This window comes from Culex pipiens, chromosome 3 (genome assembly GCF_016801865.2).
Source record: "Culex pipiens pallens isolate TS chromosome 3, TS_CPP_V2, whole genome shotgun sequence".
NCBI classification, from domain to species: Eukaryota; Metazoa; Arthropoda; class Insecta; order Diptera; family Culicidae; genus Culex; species Culex pipiens.
The window spans coordinates 93479501-93503497 of record NC_068939.1 but is presented as its reverse complement, the minus strand read 5'-3'; the positions used below and the strand labels follow the sequence as shown (position 1 = coordinate 93503497).

General features: G+C 36.8%; 1 protein-coding gene across 1 annotated transcript in view; it reads right to left on the bottom strand.

Moving 5' to 3' along the window:
• The window catches only part of LOC120413394 (ionotropic receptor 75a), a 32977-nt gene extending 8980 nt beyond the window's left edge, over positions 1-23997 (bottom strand). Inside the window, exons 1-6 of the mRNA XM_039574192.1 lie at positions 23620-23997; positions 22957-23333; positions 17615-17899; positions 16803-16970; positions 8325-8476; positions 503-1090 (exon numbers count right to left, since the gene is read on the bottom strand). Of these exons, the coding sequence (XP_039430126.1) occupies positions 503-1090; positions 8325-8476; positions 16803-16970; positions 17615-17899; positions 22957-23333; positions 23620-23997 (1948 nt within the window). The remainder of the gene's footprint in view (positions 1-502; positions 1091-8324; positions 8477-16802; positions 16971-17614; positions 17900-22956; positions 23334-23619) is intronic.

The following is a 23997-nucleotide window of genomic DNA, read 5'->3' as shown; positions in this document are numbered from 1 at the left end:
TTGAAATTTATTTGAATTTTGCCTTGCATACGTTTAACAATGTTTGAGGTTTTTAAACGTTCAAATGTTGTGTCCCGACTTGCCCCACTTTTATTGAGCTAGAGTGCTCATATTTGGCCCAGATGATAGCTATATAAAAAAAACCTGAAAAATTCAGGAAGATTAGTGAGGTCTTATCGACGTCCCTAACAAAGGGGTTCGTTTAAAATATGTTTAACGTTTAAAGCTCGTAATCATAACTTGCTGAAAATGCAAATTAATCATTTCTGCAAACATAAGCAAAACTGATCGCCAAACAATCCCAAAGTGTTTACAAACCGTCGAACGGATAAATGCTAAATTTACAAAAGCACATTCACTCACGCTAAACAAAAAGTACATCAACTGCAAACACAAAGCTAGCTTCCGTTCAGTTTTCATCGAGCTCAATGTTGCTGATGGAATGCACTTCCTGTCAACACAGCTCAGCCCTCCTCCACAGAAGCAACACTCATCGTCGTACCTTGTTGACAAACGCCTCCGAGGAAAAGCAAAATGCTTTTCGATAATTTTTCCGCTTTATAATTGCTGCTGCTGCTGCGCCACGTGGCATCGTCACCCGTCTCTTTGTGCTCAACACCACCAGGTGGCAGCACCCAGTGCACTGCCGGTTGCAGCACGACGGGCGCTTTCCCCCTGGAAGCAGCCTGCAGAGTTGTTGTGCTGCTGTTTGCCGTTGTATCGTCGTTGTTGCTGTGAAGTGATTTCCTTTGCCGCTGCCGTTGTTGATGTTGACTCGTCGCAAGATGCCTCCGGCTCAGCAGCAACTTCCGCCATTGTCGGAGGACCAGCTGCTGACAGCAGTTTGGATCATCATCGTCGTTATTTTTATTTGTGTCATTAAAAAGTACATTTTCTTTTGTGCCTGGCTGCCTTTTCGGGTTTAACCCTTGCCGGGCTGGAGCTGGTGGTGGTGGGCGGAGGCTTCGATTGAAATGGAAACTATCTCCGTAATAACTTTCGTCATCGGCTTCGATTTTCAAAGGACCGTCGAAGTTGTTAGTGTGTATCGGAGAACTTTTTGCTGCAGCACCACGACGAACAACAAAGCCTACATCTCGGGCGAAAGTATGAAAAGAGAGAAAAAAAAGAAGAAAAGAATGAAAATGTATAAGATGCCATTTTCTTTGGATTGAGTAGAAGCTGAGAAGAAACTGAAGTGCACAATGTGTTTGGCGAGGGGTGAAATTAAAATGGAATTGGTTTTAGGAAAGTTGAAACATTATAAAGGCAACGTCAAGTTCTGCTCGGCTCGAAGAAGTGACGGAATGCAGTTTTTAATCCTTTGTTCTTTTATCATTAAAAATATTAATTCAAAAAGTTTTGCTTAGAAGGTCGATTAACAAGTTTTAATAGCGCTTGTTATCTAATTGGTTTTATAAAACTGATTTGTTTTTATGTTGCTGAATAGCGTTTATTTTTTTTATTTTTTTTGCAGAATTTCACTATCATCTTTAGGCTTAGTGATTTTTCACGCTCAAAAATGGCAAATTTCACGGGGATCTTTATTTTAAAACACCAAATTTCACGGGAATTTCGCGGAACGTGAAAAATGTTAAAGTAACTCTGAAAATCGCTTGTTCAAATTACAGAAACTACTTTTTATGCTTCATTATATATTATTTTTCAATAAACAGAAAAAACTTTTTTCAATTTCCAAAAAAATGGTTTATACCATTTTTTTGAAACGAAGTGTAGGGCATTTTTTTATTTTTATTTATCGAACTGATTTTTTTAAACATTCGACTTATATAGCTTTAATGTTTTCGCTGATTTGCATTCTATTTTATCTTTTAACATTTTACTGAATTTCATATCGATGCAACACTTAACAATTCAGCCAAAGGGATTAAAATAACTTGAGTTGTATGCGACATTAGGCCCAGTAAAAGTATTTTTAAAGGGTTTCACCTAATTTTTCATAAACTAAGTTGAAAGGAAATAATAATTAAATCTGTAACGAAATCTTCAAAATTTTATTCAAATTCAATCCAGAAAACAAAAAAAAAAGTATTTTTTAACTTCCTCGGGGACTTTTCACCCAAATAATCAAATATCGTGAAAATTAAACTGGACTCAGACAAAATCTGGAATGTTCTGAAAAAGTGATTTCAAAGATCAAAAATAATATTTATTTAATTTTGAATAAAACAAGCTTGAATGTTTTGATTTCTTTTGAAATTATACCTTTCAGATAAAATAGTAGTCGAATCACAGCGAATGAAAATATCACTAAATTTAGTTAGTTTACTAAGAAAAACTGTTAAACTTTTAATTACACTTGTTTGCAAAAGTTATATGCCCTTTTGAAATGTTAGGCTTCAATTCTTCAAATGGTTCATATCACGCTTACAGTTGAAAACTAATAAAATTTACTCAAAAAGTCTTTATAAATGAAATTTTTATTGACAAAGAAGTGATTTGAGCAAATTGATAAATCTCACGGGATTTCACGGAAATCTTCAAATTTCACGAATTTCACGCTATCCGCGAAATCGTGAAAATTCACTAACCCTAATCATCTTCTATAAAGCAGGTCATAGAGAGTACTGTAAACCGGGGTGACCTTGATATGATTTCATTTTATTTTTAAAATATTCTTCGAATGTTAGGAGTTGTTAAAAAATTTATATAGAAAATGTCCATGTACGTCTAAATAAAAAAAAATCGATGGAGTTTTAAAAATTAGTTTCCTACAAATTTCAGCCTAAAAATGTCCATATTAAATTCATTATGTCAAAATAAGCAAAGGTGACTTAACTTTGAATGTTCCATTTGACAAATTCACAATGCACTTTTCGTTTTACTAAGTTCAATAACATTTTATAAAATGCATATAAATTTTAGGTTAAGTTTATAAAAAGTACCAAATTTGTTCAAAATTCATCAGAATTTATTTTTTTCATAAAAATATCAAATGTTCTAGCATGAATAAAAAAAAACAAAATTACAAAAAAATGCCTATAATTCTGAAGATAATCTTGAATTTGTTTCAATACAATTAAAATTCGTAACTCAAACACTAATTTAAACTGTTCAAAGAATCCGATGACGCAGTCCATTTGATCTGAACTCATTTTCATTGAGAAAAACTTGACACTTTGAAAGTATAAAAATAATGCCATACATCAATGTATTCCTTATAACAGTTAACTAACTTTTAAAACCTTATAAAATTTGTTAAACATGAATTATTGTGGTACTTTGAACACTTTTCTCTACCAAGTTCAGTATTGTTTCCAACCATTCTGTTAGTATTTATTTCGCATTGTTCAATATGCAACAAAATCTTAAACCTATCAAAGGTGACTTTGAAAGTCCCCGTTTTACGCTAAAAATAGTTTTTTTTAACTAAAATATTTTAGTTATTATTTTGAAACAAATTTAAAAAAACAATTGATGACAAACAATGGGGAAAACTGTACAAATAATCATAACATTATTTGAAATATTTAGTTAAGTACCTAGATGTAAGAATATTTCTTGTCAAATGTTTGAATGACATTTTATAACATTTTTTATGAAAGTTGTTTAAAATTTTACCAAATTCAAATGCTCATCTAACAAACGAAAAACATGTTTAAATATGTACATTGTAAACTTATTACCTAAGGAGTTTCCAGCATCGTTTCAGACTGGTCTCTTATCCGGAATTACCTAGATTTTTTTAAAAGAAATTCCGGATTTACCCACAAATTTCAAAGTCTGGTAATGCCCGATAATTCTAGTAATTAAGGGGTTACATAGATTGGTTTGAGCACACATTTATTTTGTTGAAATCTGTTTTCAGGGCATTAGAACATACATTTTTATCTATCAACCAAATAAATTTGAAGATATTTGGTTGTAGCATTGCCGAGCTATACAGCCATTCCCTACGAAAACAGCATGATTCGAAAAAAAGTTCCCCGATCAGGTTAATTTTTTTTCTGGGAGTTCCTTGGCCGAAATAATCAAACCCGTATTATTTTGTTTGGCCATTAGGGGGACCTTCGCCGTGTTAGGGTGGTCCGAAAAATTGCCAATTTCATTGATTTTCGCAAAAACCACTTTTTTTCAAAAAATCATAACTCCGCGTCATTTTACCGATTCTAGCTGTCTTGGAAACAAATGAAAGGTTATTAGATGGACTTTTAATGAAAAATAGTTAGAAGTTTCAAATAAATAGCCTAACATTTGAAAAGGGCGTATGAAACTTACAATGCTGTTTTGAAAAGTATTTTTTCGAAAAGTTTTTTTTTAAAAAGATAAAAATATTTTTTGTTTTTCGTATGAAAAATCGTTAGTTTTTGATGTGTGTGTTTTTTTTAAGCAAAATTTAAAAATCGAGCTTTGTCATGCAGGCGAGGTATTTTTTGCCAGTCTTCCGAATGAAATTTCAGCCAAAAAAGCTCACAAAGTTTGACAGTTCACTTAGGCGTCATCCATAGAGTATATCACGCAAAAATCGGTCAAAATTAAACCCCCCCTCCCCCCCTATGTCACGCTTTGTCACGCAAGGTTGAACCCCCTCTCAAAAAGTACGTCACATTTTGGTAGACCCCCCTCCCCTTGTCTTCGATGGTATTTTTTATGTATAGTTTTTATTTGTTTAAACTCTCATAATTTTGGTATTTTTGCGAATTTTAACATGAAAAAAAATTGCTCGTACGATCGTTATTCTTACAATTTTGATATTTCCAATATGAGGAATTGTTACTAGCAATGCAATTAGATGATTTAACAACCACATATTGTATACCATATGGATTTGAAGCATGAAAAAAAAAACGAATTGCTGCAGCAACATATTTGATTGGGAAATAAATTCATGATACTACTGAATTCGATAATCAGTTGTAAAAAAAATTTAATTGAAAATATAGTGAAATTATTTGAATTAACCATTTAGCTTCCAAAACATTTTTTTTTTTTTGAAAAAACTATCAAATTATTAGTAAAATACTATCTTAAAATTAAAGAAACGTTTCAAATACATTCTAATCTGATTTGTCTAAGTGGAAACAGTTCAATTGTTATCAAATTAACATGCTGTTTCATGCACTGTTCCTCTTGCACCAACAGATTGTTCGGCTTGCCCCACTAAATGAGTAGAACGTACAGAAAATCAATTTTCATGGTGCAAAACAGGATTTTTTTGAAATCAAATATATCAAAGTCTAAAAATCTGACAGTTTTTTCACATTTTGAATGGGTTTTAACGAGCATTTCCTTAGCTTGTTACACTTGTCCCACCTTTCTAATCTAATCTAATCTAATCAGACCCTATCGCAGCCAATCTTTCGAAGGGATCCTGGAGAGTGCCTTAGGTTAGATGACGCCTAGCACTCTTCTTGTCATTTATTAACATTTGTAGTGCGTCATTGCATCGGAATGCATTGAAACATCACAAGCGTTAAAGCGGCCAGGCCTACTGCGTAAAGCCGTATCGCAGAGATGACTCGTAATTGGGTTGAGTTTGAGCACTGAGTGTTCGAACAACAACACAATTCTGAATCGACAGGGGAGGAAGAAGCGTGGGGACACACCACCATACGCTTCGAGATTTGGTTGTATTCGTTGGGAGCACCATGCTAAGAAGGTTTGGTACTCCGGGACCCTCTGGGATGGGACATTGTATTTCCACGAATGCCCGGGACACTATTTGCCGTGGTTATAGCGCCACAACTCGCTCTCTGTAACAGTATTCCTAATTCCAGTTCAAGCTCACCAAGTCGTCATGGCCTAGTGGTTAGCATTTTTGCTTACCAATCCAAAGGACGGGGGATCGAACCCCACCTTGAGCGACTTTGATTTTTCGTTCATATTCATCATTTCAAATTTCTGTGTTCTTGACTTTCTCGTTGGGAGCAGATGGGAATCGAACCCAGAACCATTCGCTTACAAAGCGAACACCGTAACCAGTCAGCCACGGCCGCTCTTGTTACACTTGTCCCACCTTTACCTATTTTTTCAAATTCTGAGTATGCCATCAAATCGGGCGTCCAATTTTACAAGTCCTTTTGACACCAAATTTCCAGACCATAACCATTCCAGGTTGCGAATTATTCACGTAAATCGAAGAGGTCAGGGCAACTTTTCCGATTTCGTGAGAGTTGGCGGAGAATTACTCCTAAACTTAACCAGTTTAGAATAGTTTTCGATTGTTTGAAAGCAGAATGTTGTTTTTTTGGATAGGAGTAAAACATGAATCTCAATTATCTATACAGAATTTATTTAGTAGCAGTTCGTTTCTACCGATTAACCCACTATCCTTCGACACCCTTGTCAATAAATATGTATTGAGCAGAGCATGGTTTGAAGCGTTTTATGCCACTGCCACTGCATCCTATCACATTGCTGCTGCACTAACTGCATCGAATCTGTAGCAAGCGCGCATGTAACGAACCAAAGCCCCTGGCTTCTGATGATACTGCTGATGATGATGGTATTGCTTTCAGTTTGAGCCACATTTTTGATCAGCCTTTTTCACTCCTTTGAACCCCATGTCATTCACACAAACACACAAATATATATCACGATGGCGTCGTCATTAACGTCGAAAAGTTTTGATTTATTTTCCTCGCTTTTCCCGCAGACATTTTCATTCATGATGCCGGCTTGGTTGGGAAAACATTCTGGAAAGTGCTGCTGCTGCGGGGCTGCCTCTTGATGCTCTTTTGATGTGACTGACTGACTGACTTATGCTGTTATGTTGGCAGTGTCACGCCACCACAACACAGCCCACGTTTTCACGGAAGGGTGTCACTTTGTGACGGCAATATATATTGTATAAAGTTTACGTTTTTTTGTGTCACAGCAAGTTGCGATATGCTTTTTGATAAAAGAAGTTGTTATTGATTTTTTTTAAGCAAGGCAAGAAAATAAAACAAAATTGTTTGACTAACATTGTTCTATCATTTAACTGTAAGTAATTATTGTCTCCAAATTTCTATCAAAATAATCCTGCCTTAACCGAATTCTCCAAGGTTCATGATTTACGAAAAGAAAATGTAATTAAATAATTTGCAATGTGAGTCTGGCAGAAATTATACTTTCCCATAATTTCATAGCCGGCTTGTGGATATTAAATAAGTTAAACACACGTACACGTAACGGTTTGAAATGCAAAACAAATTACTTATTTACTGGATATTATGTGAGTATACAAATATAAAAAAGCAATATATTTGTTTTCATATAATCCTTACTTTGCAACCATAACTTTATCAAAATTCGTCATTTTTGCATTTTATTGGAAATTTTCCAAGAAATCCAATTAAATGCGTAATAGAAAATCAAAAATGTGTCTAAATTATGTGTAATAACTCATAAATATCACTATAATGCATAACATAGATGAATTATGAAGAGTTATTGGAAATTATCTAACTTTTAATGTACCTAAACTATTTTTCTACAATTCCGAAAGTACTTCAGTCCTCATGTTGCAGATTAAAATTTGAAATTTCCTGTGGACCAACTAAAACATCCACGAGATGACTTTGCCGGCTGCAGCAAAACGAAACTTCTGAAAGCTCCCGGGCAAGCACGGAGCAGGAAGAAATAAAAATTTATATATGCTTGTATCAAAGGAATCATTCAAGATCCACAAACGTGAAGATTTTGCCGGATGTTCCACTTTCTGCTGATACCGCAGGAAACGGTGGATTCTCTTTGGAGGATGGAAAAAAAGTGTATTAAAGCGGTGAGTAATCCACCTAAAATTTCAACGTTGCTTCTAAATTTTCAACTGAAATATTTTCGTAACCTTTTTAAAAACTGTGCTTCTTGAAAAACAGTTATTGAAGTGCCGGTCAAAGGAAGAATTATACAACGTGTTTGAAAAAGAAACTCTTTCTTATTCCATCCACTCGATCGTGTGTGTTTTTTGCACCCTTCCTTCAAGCACAGAAAAGATGGTCCAATTCTGGTTCTCGCTTAGAACTCCCCACACTCACATAGTTTTGGGCCAAGATTTCGCTTCATCAATCATTGCAGAGGCGACCAAAGAGACAGCCAGACGACGAACGTCTTTGGCGATGGTAGCCATCAAGGAAAAGTTTTTCTCCGTTCCATTTTCCTCCCCCACAGAGCCCTCGGGCAGCAAACTCTGTACTGTGGGCTCAATAAATGTTGTGCAAGTTTTTCTTTCGGTTTAGCTCTCCGAGTTCGTTTTTGTGCAATGGTGCATCTCCTTTCTGTACTTTCGTCATGTGACAGTTGCGAATTAAGTTATCTATTTATAAGCTGTTTTCCCCTTTTACCTCAACTTTCGGACTGACGAAGACTTAAGAAGATCTTACCTGATTCCTCAAAATGGTAGCTGGCGAACAGGACCACCACCAGCAGGGCTCCACAAAACACCATCAAATACCAGATTACGGTCTCGAACGGCAGCAGGAAAGGGTTCCGCATTGTGCTCTGCCGCTTGGGATGTCGGAAGATGAAGCATGGCCTTAATAAAGGAGAAAAGAAGTGAAAGCGAGCGATTCAGCAAAAAATACTTGGCTCCGGAAGGGTCGGGAAGTGTATCAGCTGGCCACCGCAATTGGTGCTGATGGTTGATATACAGTATGTAAAAAAAGTATTTACACCCCTTGGGCACTATGCACATTTTGTGATGAAACATGTAACAATTTAAAGTTTGACAGAAACCTAGTACTACGTTTTGTTCAGAAACTCATGCCGAACATTTTGCTACAAGAAGCTCATGAAAAGATGTTTTCTATAAAAAGTTATATAACAATAACTATTACAAAAATAAAAAAGGTGCAAAAAAAGTTTGTACACCTTTCGAAAAATTAACATAAATAATGTTATTTGTTGACAAATCACCATAAATCCAGTCTTCCAACTCCAAATAGGCATCCTTGACTGATTAAAAAAATAATTTGGATTGAATATAAAGTTTACTAACTACTTAGTATAAAAGTTTATATAACTCTGGAAATTCTATATAAAACTTATCTAAACTTAATTTTGCAAACTTTCAATTTAACTAAATGTCAATATATTACCATAAAATTGCTAAATAAACATTCTGGAGTGGGTATAACACCGTTTTGGGGGTCTTTGTATCGATAGAATAGATTTTTCGTTGGAATTTCGTACCAACCCGGAATAACGTCGTCGGAAAATCCGCCGGCATCCGAACCGGTCCACAATTCACAAGTCAACCTATGTGGCATCGGAAAGGGCATAAAATTTCCGATCTTTTGATACCCATACATCCAGGTTTTCTATAAAACCTACGTTTTTAAATACCTAGGTAAAAACGTTGTTATGGTTTCGTTTGAGCAACCTGCCAAAAATGTATGGAATTTCGTAATTTTTGTTCTCGTGGATCAAACTTACTTTTTGCCCAGGTATTTAAAAACGTGGGTTTTATAGAAAACCTGGATGTATGGGTATCAAAAGATCGGAAATCTTATGCCCTTTCCGATGCCACATAGGTTGACTTGTGAATCGTGGACCGGTTCGGATGCCGGCGGATTTTCCGACGACGTAATTCCGGGTTGGTACGAAATTCCAACGAAAAATCTATTCTATCGATACAAAGACCCCCAAAACGGTGTTATTCCTACTCCAAAATGTTTATTTAGCAATTCTATGGTAATATATTGACATTTAGTTAAATTGAAAGTTTGCAAAATTAAGTTTAGATAAGTTTTATATAGAATTTCCAGAGTTATATAAACTTTTATACTAAGTAGTTAGTAAACTTTATATTTAATCCAAATTATTTTTTTAATCAGTCAAGGAAGCCTATTTGGAGTTGGGAGACTGGATTTATGGTGATTTGTCAACAAATAACTTTATATATGTTAATTTTTCGAAAGGTGTACAAACTTTTTTTGCACCTTTTTTATTTTTGTAATAGTTATTGTTATATAACTTTTTATAGAAAACATCTTTTCATGAGCTTTTTGTAGCAAACTGTTCGGCATGAGTTTCTGAACAAAACGTAGTACTAGGTTCCTGTCAAACTTTAAATTGTTACATGTTTCATCACAAAATGTGCATAGTGCCCAAGGGGTGTAAATACTTTTTTTACATACTGTAGTTCAGTCTTTAGTATATAGAGTTGTAATTCGGTAGAATTGAAAAGAACAGTTTTGAGAAAATAAAAATGCTGAATTAATAAAACACAACATCAGATAAATTTTTATTCAATCAAATGATTCACTTTTCAAACATATTTATCGGAGAATGCAGGAAATTCGGCATAAGATTGACCCCTTGGAAGTTAATAATAATTTAAGCTGTCTCGAACCCTAGGGACAGCACGTTTATGAGCAGTTTGACGTCGTCGTGCTATCTTGTCGCACCCGCCATTTAGACGTTCCGAGAAAAACGCGTTTTAATGTTTGACCTTGAATAAACAAAAACTAGAGCACGCAATGTAAACAATAACAAACACGTTTTGTTTGGCTGACCATTCTGTTCATTGTCCCGAAGTTTGGTTGAAGCTGGTTGCTGGAGTCCCGCGTTATAGTTACAAATGTTTACGGTAGTCTAACTTGTACGTGCGTCAAACGCGTTCTGATCTGAAATCCCTTTGGCCAATTGTCGCACTTACATCAATTATCAGGGAGTGACAAAATAGCACGACAAGATTGAAACTACTTTCATATGAAAAGTGACAAAAAAAATCGTAGCTTTTTTGGTTTTTATTGAATAACTCAGGATTGAAATCGAATTTTGGGGATCTGTAAAGGTCAAAAGATGAGGCATTGTGAGCTGCACAAAATTGCGCTTTCAACTCAATTTGGCCCAAAATGCACGTACGACAAGTTAGCACGACGGCGACGAGTTGAAAGCTTTAAATTTGGAAATTAATGTACGCATTTTGTTGATCTGAATCTGATTTAACCAAAATCACTCAAAGATACCAAAATATTAGGCTGCAATATTGCTAAAACAGCTGCCCCAATTCGCCCCATGTGTCCCAATTCGCCCCCGATGACGGTGTTTATAATTTGGATGAAACTTTGTCTATTGATTCCTTATGTCCAAAACAACCATACTCCCCACCCGTGTGGATCAGTCGCCCAAGTAACATTTTAGGCTTTATCAAAGCTGTCACAACCGCTATAAAACCTACCAGCCAAAACCAACATTAAAACCCCTTAGTCGTAACAAACTCCCCAGAACCTTGATAAACCCCACTTAAAACCCAAAAGGACCTCCGCAAAAGGTTGTTACGGCCTATTTATAAAACCTACATAGGAGTTCAAGGCTTTACAACTGAATCCTACCCTAGTAACATTTTTAAACTTACAGGTTTTATCATGGTTCTGGAAACCCTCATACGGCCTCAATATGCTTTTATGGCCTACTTAAAACCTAAAATGTTACCAGGGTAACAACATCCTCAAAGCCTTGATAAAACCTTTGTTAGAACCTAGTCAGGAGTTATGGAAAAATTACATTTCATACGTCTTCAAACGTCTTATGCCAAATAGGTTTTATTTTGGCAAAAATAAGTCTTCGTCTGAAATGAAATTATAGAGATGGTTGTCAAAATGGCGATGATAAATAATAGATATTAGAGCTAATTCAAATAATTTGAAAGCTTATTTCTCACGATTGATGGCTCAAATTCAGCTGCGGTTGAAATTTTATTGATAAATGTAGAGGAGATAGAGCCAAAAAAATCAACTCGCTTCATCAAAAATCAATATTTTGTAATAATAGTGTTTAATGTTAAAAAATATGTTATTGCAATTCTTTGAAAAAAATGTTCAAAATATTTTTAAACATCTATCGCAATATGAATCATACCAGAAATTCAGCATAAATGTGTGTTTTCATCAAATTTAAATCATTTTTTTCAGTTTTCTATTTATTCAACCAAGATGGCGGTCAATCACATTCAATCAGAGCACGCGTCTAGCGCCATATTTATGCACTGCTATTTGGCCGCGATAAATGCTCTTTAAGGCGCTTATGGTTTTAAGTGAGCTTTTAACATGCCTAATGGCACTTGACAGCTACAACACCCTAGGTTTTAACAAAGCATGCGATAAAACCGTTTGGCATGGCATTGCCATCTGGTTTTCAAGCCTCTGTTAAAACTTTCATAAAACCTTATTGAAAGCCAGTTGGCTTTTATTTAAACCCGGTTTTTTGTCCGAGGCATAAAACCCTGTTAGAACCTATTAATTAGCTCTTGCTTGTTGGTTGCGGTAAAAGCCCAAATAAAACTTTTAGGCAATCAAGATGCTACAATAAACCCTTAATAAAACTTGGTGGTGGTTTGTTGGTTTAAAAATGTTACTTGGGCGGACCGCGCACTGGACTGACAATACAGAGGTCGCCGGTTTGAATCCCGCGGCAAGCGTCCTAACATTGTATGTGTCAATATGGATATTCGGCGCCTTCGCTCCGCGCCATACACTTAAAAGCACAGTTTTTTGAAATTTTTTGAAATTAAATATGTCTTTATTGAACATTCTTATAATAATTACATTTCTTTTACATGATAAGTGGTATGGCCTAATGCTCTTCATCTTTGTTGTATTTTTCGTTTTATTATTAACTGATCACATTTATTTATTTGCTTCAAATTGTTTTACATTATTGCATTGAATTGAATACATTTGGGTAAAAAAGAAAAAAAATCACTTTAACAGCTAATCCTAACCTAAAACTAAAAAAATGAATCCATTGAAATATTCAAAATCACTAGAACGAGTAAACTACGAACTGTATTTTAAGATGAATGCTCCAAGAGTTCTTACTTGTTCCTGGCGAGTTTTGCACCCACGCAGAGTTGTTGTCATCTCGATGAAAATGTTCAGAAGTTCTTGTGGTGAAAACAGGTCACTACTGCCTTCATCCGTTGATGCTGGTTGGTTTTCCCTCGGTTGCTGACTGAAACCAGGAGGTGTTGTATTCTCTGCAACTTTTTGCCGCTGATTCAACGGCAATGGCTGCAGATTTGGAACCACTCGAGTAGATCCTGCTCCTGGTGACGCCAAAGCAGGAAAATCCACGTCCGTGTATGCTGGTGGTGTTTTGCGACGATTTGGTTGGTGCCTCGTCGTCGCTTGCTGCCGAATTTTTACAAACTCAGCTCGTTTTGGGCAGCTTCGATTCTTGGTAGAATGGTCGCCGCCGCAATTGAAGCATTTCGCTTCGATGTTCTCGTTGATTGTTTCGCAAGCTTGTGTTTTGTGCTCACCTCCGCAGGTTGCACAACGACTCTTGATGAAACAGTTCCTTCCACCAAACTTCAAACTTGATATTAAACATTTTTGATATACCCCCTAAAGAAATGACTTGAAATTGTTGAAAATTTTCTAAGTCAGGGTGGCACATTTTGGTATTATTTTGGTATTAAAGTGTTTTATCAAATTCCTCTGAAACTATGGGAAAATTTTGACCAATTTTGACAAAATAATTAATTTTGCATTAAAATGATGTCTCAAAGCGAATACTTTCATTGAAAACCGGAAATTTAAAACTTGATATTAAACATTTTTGATATACCCCCTAAAGAAATGACTTGAAATTGTTGAAAATTTTCTAAGTCAGGGTGGCACATTTTGGTATTCTTTTGGTATTAAAGTGTTTTATCAAATTCCTCTGAAACTATGGGAAAATTTTGACCAATTTTGACAAAATAATTAATTTTGCACTAAAATGATGTCTCAAAGCAAATACTTTCATTGAAAACCGGAAATTTCAAACTTGATTTTAAACATTTTTGATATATACCCCCTACAGAAATGACTTGAAATTGTGGAAAATTTTCTAAGTCAGGATGGCACATTTTGGTATTCTTTTGGTATTACAGTGTTTTATCAATTTTCTCTGAAACTATGGGTTTTTTTTACCAATTTGGACAAGATAATAAATTTTGCGCTAAAATGACTTGAAAAAAAAAACAAATACTTTGAAAAACGAGCCAATCGAAAGATTATTGAATTTTGGTTAATTTCAATCCAGTTTTATTTTAATAACACTTATTTTCAATCTTGTTATTTTTCAGAATCTTCAAGAACTTCATGCACAGGCCGTTCATCAATGACAAATGCATTCGGTGTGGTGAAGAATATCACTAAGAACAACATGGAATCATCAGGTGAGTAGATTTGGCTGTTGCATATGGATCATTTCCGTTTTTTCACTAACTGCAACTGCTGCACTAAAAATTGTATGAAAATACCAAATTTTGGTATTACTTGTGCAAATATCAGCGACCAAAATATGATCTTGGTTGCCCAGTAATAGATGGTAAAATACCATCAAATCATACCAAAATCATGTATGTGGAAGACCACAGGAATACCAAAATATGATTTTCCAAGGGCGCGGGAATACCTAAAAATTAAACCATGGCAATACCAAGTTTTGGTATTCAAGCAATGTTCAAAAATTCAGAAGACCTCAACTTGGTATTGAAATGGTTTTATTTTGAGGTATTATTTTACCCTTGGAATAACATGGTTTGGTATTGTTGTGCCCTTCCATATACTAGACTTTGGTATGATTTCATGGTATTTTACCATCTATTACTGGGCAACCAAGGGCACATTTTGGTCGCTGTTATTTGCTCAAGTCATATCAAAATTTGGTATTCCCGTGTTATTTACCCCTGCTCGGGTTTGACATTGGCTCTTTATGTTTTCATACGACTTTTTTAAATGTTAGGCTGGATTTTCAAAACTTCAAACTATTTTTTATTAAAAACCTCTTTTATCAACTATCATTTGCGTAGTTACACAAAAAATTTCTGATTGAAATACACACATTTTTTTAAAAAAAGCTGTTAAAAAATCCCAACAGATCTTTTTTTAATTTATTTTTATATGAGGGCATTTAATTTGAATTTTATTATTTGGTTCAAACTTTGTGGAGTCCTTCCCTATAACCAAAGTAGCCATTTTGTGTCGTTGCTTCACCCATACAAGGCTCCATACAAATTTGACAGCTGTCTATACAAAAATGGTACGTAAATATTCGAAAATCTGTAAATAACATTTGAAGAAATTTTTGATCGATATGGTGTCTTCGGCAAAGTTCTAGGTATTGATGAGGACTATTCTGATACAAATAGGTACACGGAAAAAATTGTCTATAGTTCAAGTATTTTTTTTACAAAAAATCAAATTCCCATTATTAAAATTTCTATTTTTTTATTTTTTTTATGTTTTAGGGGACAAAAAATCGCAAATTTTGAGCCATAGAGAAGAATGGACAAACATTTTGCCGCCTAGTTATAACGAAAATTTGTTTTTTGGAAAACACGGATAGAAATCCTATAAGCAAAACCGGTAACACTGTTTTGTTGCAGTCGACAACAAATGCTTTCAAAATCAATAACATTGTTGTTCAAAATCTAAAAGAAATGTTGACGATTTTGGAAACATTTGTTGTCAAATTCAACAACACAGTGTTTCCGGATTTGCTTACAGGATTTCTATCCGTGTAGCCAATTGTTTTTTTGCAGTCAAAAAGTACTTGACAGATTTTTTTAAAGTGCACCGTTTTTAAGATATAGCCACTTTCAGTTAAATTTAAACTGCTTTTTAAGTGTCCATGATTGTCCAACCTTGAAAATTTTATTTTCGAAAAGTTCAGAAAATTTTCAATAAAATTGCGTAGGAGACATTGAGATTGGACCTTTGGTTGCTGAAGTCTCATCCAATTTTTTTAAAATTTTGTAATGCCGATATCTCAGCAACTAATGATCCAATTTTCAATTTTGAAAAATGAAACATTTGTGAAATTTTACAACTCACTGCAGTTTGAAGTTTTTTTTAACAGCTTTCTTAAATATGCAATATTTTAGTCTAAACATTATTAAAAAGTTGATTATTCGAGGCGTAATTTTTGACCAAAAACGTACATCAACTTCAGACAGCTGCCAAAATGACATGATTTGTTCTAGGAATGAGTTTTTTCAGCAAAGTTACCTTAAGATGTCCCCTACACAAAGCTTTCTACAGAATTTAGGTCCATTGAGAAGCACCTGAGAAATGGTAAAATCCTTAAAAAATCACATTGCCGGTATCAGTAATAATAATAATATAATGAAATACAATATAATTAAAAACTTCAAATTTCAAATTTCAAAGTTATTAAACTAAAAGTATCACAAATTGCTAATTACAGTTATGCTACTACATACCTAAAATTTGCAAAATATCAATGAATTTATCAGATCGGTCCCAACATTCAAATTTTTCAAAAATGCTGAAAGTGCTTTTTTTTAAACACAAAAAAAAATGCATTAAAAATATCCTCCCTTAAAGTTTTCAATCGGCTTTGGCGAATTGATACATACACAGTACACAATAAAAAAAAATCATGGTAATATTACATCTGGGAAGGGGTACATCTTTTATGTCAGAAAAAATGTTTAATTTTACCACTGAAAATGTGTAATTTTACCACTTTTCTGGCGTTATGTAAATTTTTCAGTCAAAATTGGGGTAAAATATTTCATAAAAGAGGTAATATTGAACCTTCCAAAATTAAAGAAGCTTTTCTTAATTTACTCATTTTATTACTGTGATACTTACACAACAAAGAATAAAACCCTTTTAAATCTACCACGTCTCATCTACACCGTAAAAAAAATAATAAATTGGAAGGTGTAGTTTGGGAAGGTCGAATATTAGCTCTTTTATGATGTAATTTTACCTCAATTAAGACTGAAAAAGTGACATTACACCAGAATAGTGGTAAAACTACACATTTTTTTCTGACATAAAACATGTAACCCTTCCAGATGTAATATTACCATGATTTTTTTTAACTGTGTTACTCACCTTTCCATGAAGGATCGCGTGGTGTAGCTAACGACCCGGTGCCGTTCCTGGCGGAAAAACATCGGCGACCCACCGAGATCGACCTCCCGCCTGGACAGTGCCCCAATCATCCCGTCGAAGGTTCCGTTCCGCAGATAGCCCCAACTCTTGGTCCGGCGCATGATAAAACTGTCAAAAGGGGCGTGGGGGAAAAGAGGAAAAAATCGGTTTATATATCTCAGTCAGTGCCAGTGTATTTTATTTTATTAGTATCAATTTTTCCCGGCTTTTCTTCCATCGAAAACTATCGGGGTAAAAGTGAAAGAAAAATCTCTCGCATGTAAGTGTGTGTATCAGGAAGAAACAGGACAGAACGATGGGGTCACAGCTGCTGGTGGACATCGTGATGATCGCACATTCAAGTCATCATTATCGTCATAATCATCATCAATCATGTGTGAAAGATGAATGAGCTGCTGCTGCTGGCTTCTGGTGCCTGCCCAGCTGGTGTGTGTTATATGAGAGCTAGGGACCATTCCCCGGGAGCTATAAATAAGATGATGGGACGTTGCAAAAGTTAATGTTGCCACTATATTACTTAATTTGCTGAAGTTGGTGGAGTCACCTTTTTATTCACTATATAATTTGACTATTCAAAACATTTTTAACCCTATTTGAAACACAATTGTGATATTTTTTATGATTTAGGATAAAGTTCAACCAAATTAACAGTACAATTATTGTACATTTACAACGATTAATAAAACTGAATAAGCAAAAAAAATCAATAAAGTTCCCCGCAGACACCCACAAAAAAAGGTGCTCTCTCTCACCTGAAATTAAAGTAATCCCTGATGTAGGACATGAGCCCGAAATTGTAGCGGTGGACCGAGTCCAGGTGGGTGTTGTTCGGCGTCGCCAGGTACACCTCGAACGGGATGCCCGGACGCTGCGTAACGACGGTCATTATCTTCAGCTTAAGGCCTCGCATGTCCCGGCGGCGGACAACGGTACTCTGGTGGAACCACACGGTCAACCGGCCACCACCGGCGTTGTCCACGACGTAATTTCCCATGGCGGTTACGTTCAGCTGGCCACCGCTGATGAAGCCGGGGTTCCTGGGGGGAACGCAGACCACGTGGTATGCGGTTAAGGGATCAGATCAAAGGGGGGTGGGAAAAGAGGTAATTAGTTGTTAACTGTGGCGTGGCGAATGACGCTTGGCTTCCGGAGGGCTTATTTCCGGGGAACGAGACGGACGTTAATGCGTGATGTATGTGTGTGCTTGTGTGCATGTAACTCAGATGCCATTAAGGGGCAGTTCTCGGCGACGACGCCTCTCGGGACAGTTGCCAATCAAGATCAAGCGGATTTGCGAATGCCTTAACTTGTCAGTAATGAGATTACAGTAATTGCGTTGGGTGGCGAGTACAGGGTGCTTTACTATTGATCGTTTGATTGTTAGCCTAAAAGCTTAGAAATTTTACTAGATTGTATTCATGCATTTAAATTACGGATATAAATTTCTCACACTGAGTAACTCTCTAGAATTTCGACCATCGATTATTTGTTATATTATTATTTTTTGACTAAAACATTGTTAGCGATTTTTCAAGAGATGGTGGCTGTTCGATGTGAGTGATTCTCTTCCAACTCACACGAAATCGGGAAAAGTTGCCCCGACCCCTCTTCGATTTGCGTGAATCTTTGTCCTAAGGGGTAACTTTTGTCCCTGATCACGAATCCGAAATCCGTTTTTTGATATCTCGTGACGGAGGGCCGGAACATGCGAAAAAATACGTTTTTATCAATAATTTGCAGCCTGAAATGGTGGAGAGATGGACATTTTGTGTCAAAGGGACTTTTATGTGAAATTGGACGCCCGATCTGATGGCGTACTCAAAACTCAGAAAAAATGTGTCTTGCGTCGAAAAAAACTCATTTTCTAAACTCTGCCATTTCCCTTCCATGTCATTTCAAAGGAAATTTATTGTACTTTTCGAATCTCCAATTTTACATAAAAGTCCCTTTGACACAAAATTTCCATCTCTCCACCATTTCAGGCTGCAAATTATCGAAACCCATGCCTTTTTTCGCATGTTCAGAAATTGCAGGGGTCGTTCCGCCCCTCCGTCACGAGTTATCAAAAAAGGGTCCTCAGATTGTGGCGTTCCCCAGAAAATGTTTTAAAAATAAAAATATTGAGACAAACTGTACCAGTTCCACAGAAAAAATATTTTTATATTCATCAGGGAATGGTCACAGAGCATGTGTCAAAAAATGTGTTATATTACGCCAGATACTGATGAACTCTAATCAGAAATTTTTCTCAGGTTCACATATTTTAGGTAAAATTACTTTAAAAAAGAGGTATTAATCGATCAACCAAATTTTGAAGTTTCCAAAAATCTATTTATTTTCCGTGTAGAAAATATTCTTAAAATAGACTGAAATTCTATCAATGTCACCTGGGTTTATAGTTTCTTTATTCACATTAGGCTGATGCAAAAAAAAATTGTAAGCCTAGGTTTCAACAATTGGATGAAAAAAGTGTTTTAAAATACATTTTACACGCGTCCAGTTGCTTTTCAATCATTAGTTTTCAAAATATCGAGATATCGACGAAATTTTTTTTTTTTTCGCGAAAAAAAAACTTTTTGTCGGACTGTGCAGTGGTATTTCTTGAAAATTTAAAATGTTTTCAAAGGAGTTCAAAAATGCTTTATATGATTATAAACGCATTTGAACTGGTTTTCAATTTATTTAACTTTAACTTCCATTACAATTTTAAAGTTTTTCGAAAATATATTTTTTTGCCCCATGATTATTCAGGCCGACTTTGAAGGGGGGAGGGGACGACATAAACTTTGAACAATATTTGCAACGGCCTAAAAACCAATAAAAAAAAGTTTCAAAACATTTTACATGGACAACATGGTTTTCCTTGCTTTCTCATAACATTTTTTTCAATTTGTGGTATCATAATTGAAAAATTGTAGAAAGTGCTTTTCGGGACCAAAGAGCCTATATCTGCCAATATGTTTATCGAATTCCTCGGGAAATGACACAGAAATTAAAAAAAAGGTAAAAACAGGATTGCGAGACATGTTTTTTTTTTGAAAATAAAAATAGGGTTTTTTGACATGACGCGCGCCAAAACAAGAAAATTAAGAAAACAAAAAAAACCTTTTTTTTCTGCGTGTATCTTCCAGAGCAAGCAACAGTAAAGTGCTCAGAGCTCTAAAAGTTTTTTCGAATTTTCCGCCGTAATCGACCGTGATTACCCGCGAGTTTGCTCCACCAGCATGCCGAAGGCCGGCCGTGGCCGTGGCAGTTCGAGTGCGGCCTCGAAAAACCCGCGAAGTTCGTCTACCGGCCGAGTGCAAAAAGGTAAACAGAAAAACGCCGCCGCGTCGTCCGCCATCGGGCAGGGGAGCGTGTGCGCTGATGGTTTCAATCCGGAGTTATTGCACGCTAATTACCGTGTCCAGGATCGCAGCCCTATAAGAAGCAGACTCCGCTCAGGTACTTCCGGCAATCTGTCGACCGGTGGCGCATCAACAACCGCCAACATTCCCAGCAGTAACAAGTTCGCGAGACTGAGTGACGAGGAAACCAACAACAACAACACCGACGGTAGCAGCACTACCGACGACGATGGACGTGCATGCATGCAAAAAAGGTAGTACGACAAAAAAAGACAACTCTCCGAAGGAACGGCGACCACCTCCAATTTTTGTTTTGGATACGTTGGCGGACGATGTTGACGAGTTGCTGGAAGGCCTCCAATATAGTCTGAAAATTGAAAAATCGAAAGTACAAGTGATTTCTTTCAACAAAAAGAATTTCGACCTGGTGGTGAAAGAACTGAAGTGTAGCAACTTCAAGTTCTACACATTCGATCCAGTTGAGAAGACCGCGGTTAAGGTAGTCCTGCAGGGCTACCAAGACCGCCCAATCGCCGACCTGAAGGAACACCTCTCGGGTGCCGGAATAACGCCACGGGAGATAAAAGTGCTCTCGCGTAAGACAACAGTCACAGGTACGCACGCTCTGTACCTGTTGTACTTCGACCGCGGCACCGTCAAAATCTAAGACCTGCGACGGACTAAGGCGTTGGACGGTTTTTGGGTAAACTGGCGGTTTTACTCCAAAAACCCAATGGACGTAGCGCAATGCCACCGTTGCCAGAAGTTCGGCCACGGCTCGCGGAACTGCAACCTCCCGCCCCGCTGCGTGAAGTGCGGTGTAACACACCTTTCGGAGAAGTGTGCACTGCCGTGCAAGGCGGACTTGGGGGACAAGGCAGAGCACACCAAGGCGCGCATTAATTGCGCCAACTGTGACGGCAACCATATCGGTAATTACCGCGGATGCGTCGCGCGCAAGGCCTACCTCGAGGAGCAGGAAAAGAGGAAGAAGAAAGTAGCAGCATCCCACTCTTCTCAGCGGAATACGATCGCAACCGTTCCTGCAGCTGGACAGCGTTCGGTTCCAGCGGACAACTCAGCGTTACCTCCTGGATGGGGGCGATCGTTCGCCAGCGTGGTCGCTGCCGGTAGCGGCGATGCGGCCCAGCAAGAAGTAACCGAGGAAGACCTCTTCACCCTGCCGGAGTTTTTTGCTCTAGCGGGTGAGATGATGACGCGGTTCCGGACCTGCCGTAATAAGGCGGAACAATTTTTGGCCCTCGGGGAGCTAATGATTAAGCACATCTACAATAGATAAAAAAAACTGTGATTTAGTTTAAGCTTTTTCTATTTCTATCCCCTTTCCTTTGCAATTTCAGTAAGTTTTTTTTCTAATTTTTTTCTTACTTTTGGTAATCTCTTAGTCATTAGCAATAATCGTTCCAAAATGGATTGAGATTTAACACACAGCTGAAAGGAACTCCAAATCTCTGTTATGTACTGCGAATGAACTTATTGTAACATGATTATCCACTAATAAAACCGAATTGAAATTGAAATTGAACTATTTTTTTCACTAAAACTGCAATAACTTTAAAATTTTAGCGGTGACCTATACTTCTTTGGATATCAAAAGTTGCGTTTTTTAATAACGGATTTTTTCCCAAACCGTGAAGGTTTAAACCTATCACAGTTTTAGTGAAAATCGTTGATTTTTACTGTTTTCATCATTTTCTCAATATTGCGCGCGGCGCTTCGAAAACCCCATTTTTTCAAAAAAAAATTGTCAAATTTACCGAGAAATCCGATAAAAACATTTTCAGATATAGGTTCTTTGGCCATCAAACCAGCATTTTATGTTTTCAAACGACCTTTTTGAAGGGCCTCGTGGCGCGGTTGTTAGGGGCTTTGGCTGCCGTTACCTAAGTTGTTATGAAGCGCCGGTTCGATTCCCGCCTTATCCTCCTGGAGCTTTTCGTTCAATGTTTGTCCCGTTTAATATTAGTATTCAGTCTGCAAAGACGGTATTTTTTCAAATTTCAGGCTAGATTTTTGAAACTTTTAAATATTTTTCCTCAAAAGCCTATCTGATAACCTTCCATTTGTGTTCAAGATAGCTAATATCGGTTAAAATGCCACAGAGTTATGATTTTTTCAAGTGTTTTTTTTTCTACAAAAATTGCCAATTGTTTAATCCCCCTAACGGCTCATGGCCAAACAAAAAATTACTACTAAAGAACCCCCAGAAAAATGTTGAGCCCTATCGGAGAACCGTTTTTCGAATCATGCTGTTATTGTGGGGAATTGCTGTTTAGAGGTATATTTTCATAATTTTCTCGAAGTTTTTGAAAAATCGGAAATTTTTTAAGAGAGCAACATAAACTTTGAAAAAAATAAGCAAAGAGCATACAAAAAATAAACGAAACAAAATTAGTAAATTAAGTACACGAACATGTGGGATATCCTTAATTTATCAGAACCATTGAAGAAAATAACATGAATGTTTTTGTTAAACAGCTCAAAATATCTTTTCACATGGAAAAACAGCTTGGTACACAATAAGTAGCTTTTCTGCTATCATAATATTATGAAATCAAGCCACACTCTTGCGATACAGAACGTTCGGTTCTATGAATAGTGCATAAACATGAACAATGAATCCACAATGAAGAGTCTACAAAAGGACCGGCCACAACACTACCTGCCACCATCTATATAGGAGGGGCGGTACCTATACTACAACGGGCTGTTCTTTATTGGATTACCAAATATCAAAGAGCGCATAGACCTTCCGGCGCCGGTCACCGTTGGCCGTGGCACCACCGGCCACGCTGGACTCCCGGACCAGAGTTATTTCCGCGTTGATGCTGATGTTCATTGTTTCCAGGCGGTCCAACGTGGTAGTATCTTCATCGCCATCGTCGGAACAGAAGCTGCCGTTGTTCCCACCGCTGACAGCAGGAGGACCACGGCCAAAAAGTGGTGGAACCTGCGACCGCCGCCGGCAATTGCGCCATTGTCCGCGCTGTAATCGATCCGGGCCGGTGCCGTCCGGGGCTTCGTCGTCGTCGTTGGTGGATGATGCTTTTTTATCAATTATCAGCCAGTGGAACGAAGCGTTGAAAAGCTCGTATCGCGAGGCCTGTAAGTTATGGGTGGCGGGTTTTTGGTTAGGACAAGCTTTTGGCCACCGATATTCTAACAGCATCATCATCATAAGTTTGGGTGCTGTGGTTTGGAAGGAACGTTGAAGGGTATTGGTTGCACAAGACTAATAAAACAATGACTTTTGGAAAATGTTCAAATAAATTCTCTCAGAAGATTAAAAATAAGATTTTCATCCAACGCACTTTGTTAATTTGATCACATTTTTTTTTTAAGAAGAAAAGAGAAAATTTTGGGCGTTGTAAATATTTTGCGACACCTACCTCATACAGCACTGTATTCGCCCCCGCACAATCCATATCCAGCAACACAAATTGGTGATGAGCAATTAAACCACGCATTATTTGTGCATATTTTCCAAAATTTGAGCAATCCTGCTCGTCGTAATCGTCGACACTAATTGCTCTGAGCGTCACATTCCCGCGCATTAATTGCTTTGCCACGATGTTAAACGGTAAAATGTCCTCGATTCCTTCTCGCGAACACGTGAACACTATGCCAAATTTCAACCGTTTATAGTTGGTGATAAATTCGTAAATCAATTTTGAAATATTTTCACCGGGTGACAAATCAGCACTAATTGCAAAGAGCAACAGAAAGATCACACTAACTGTAGAGATGAAGCTTATGCGGTTAACCAT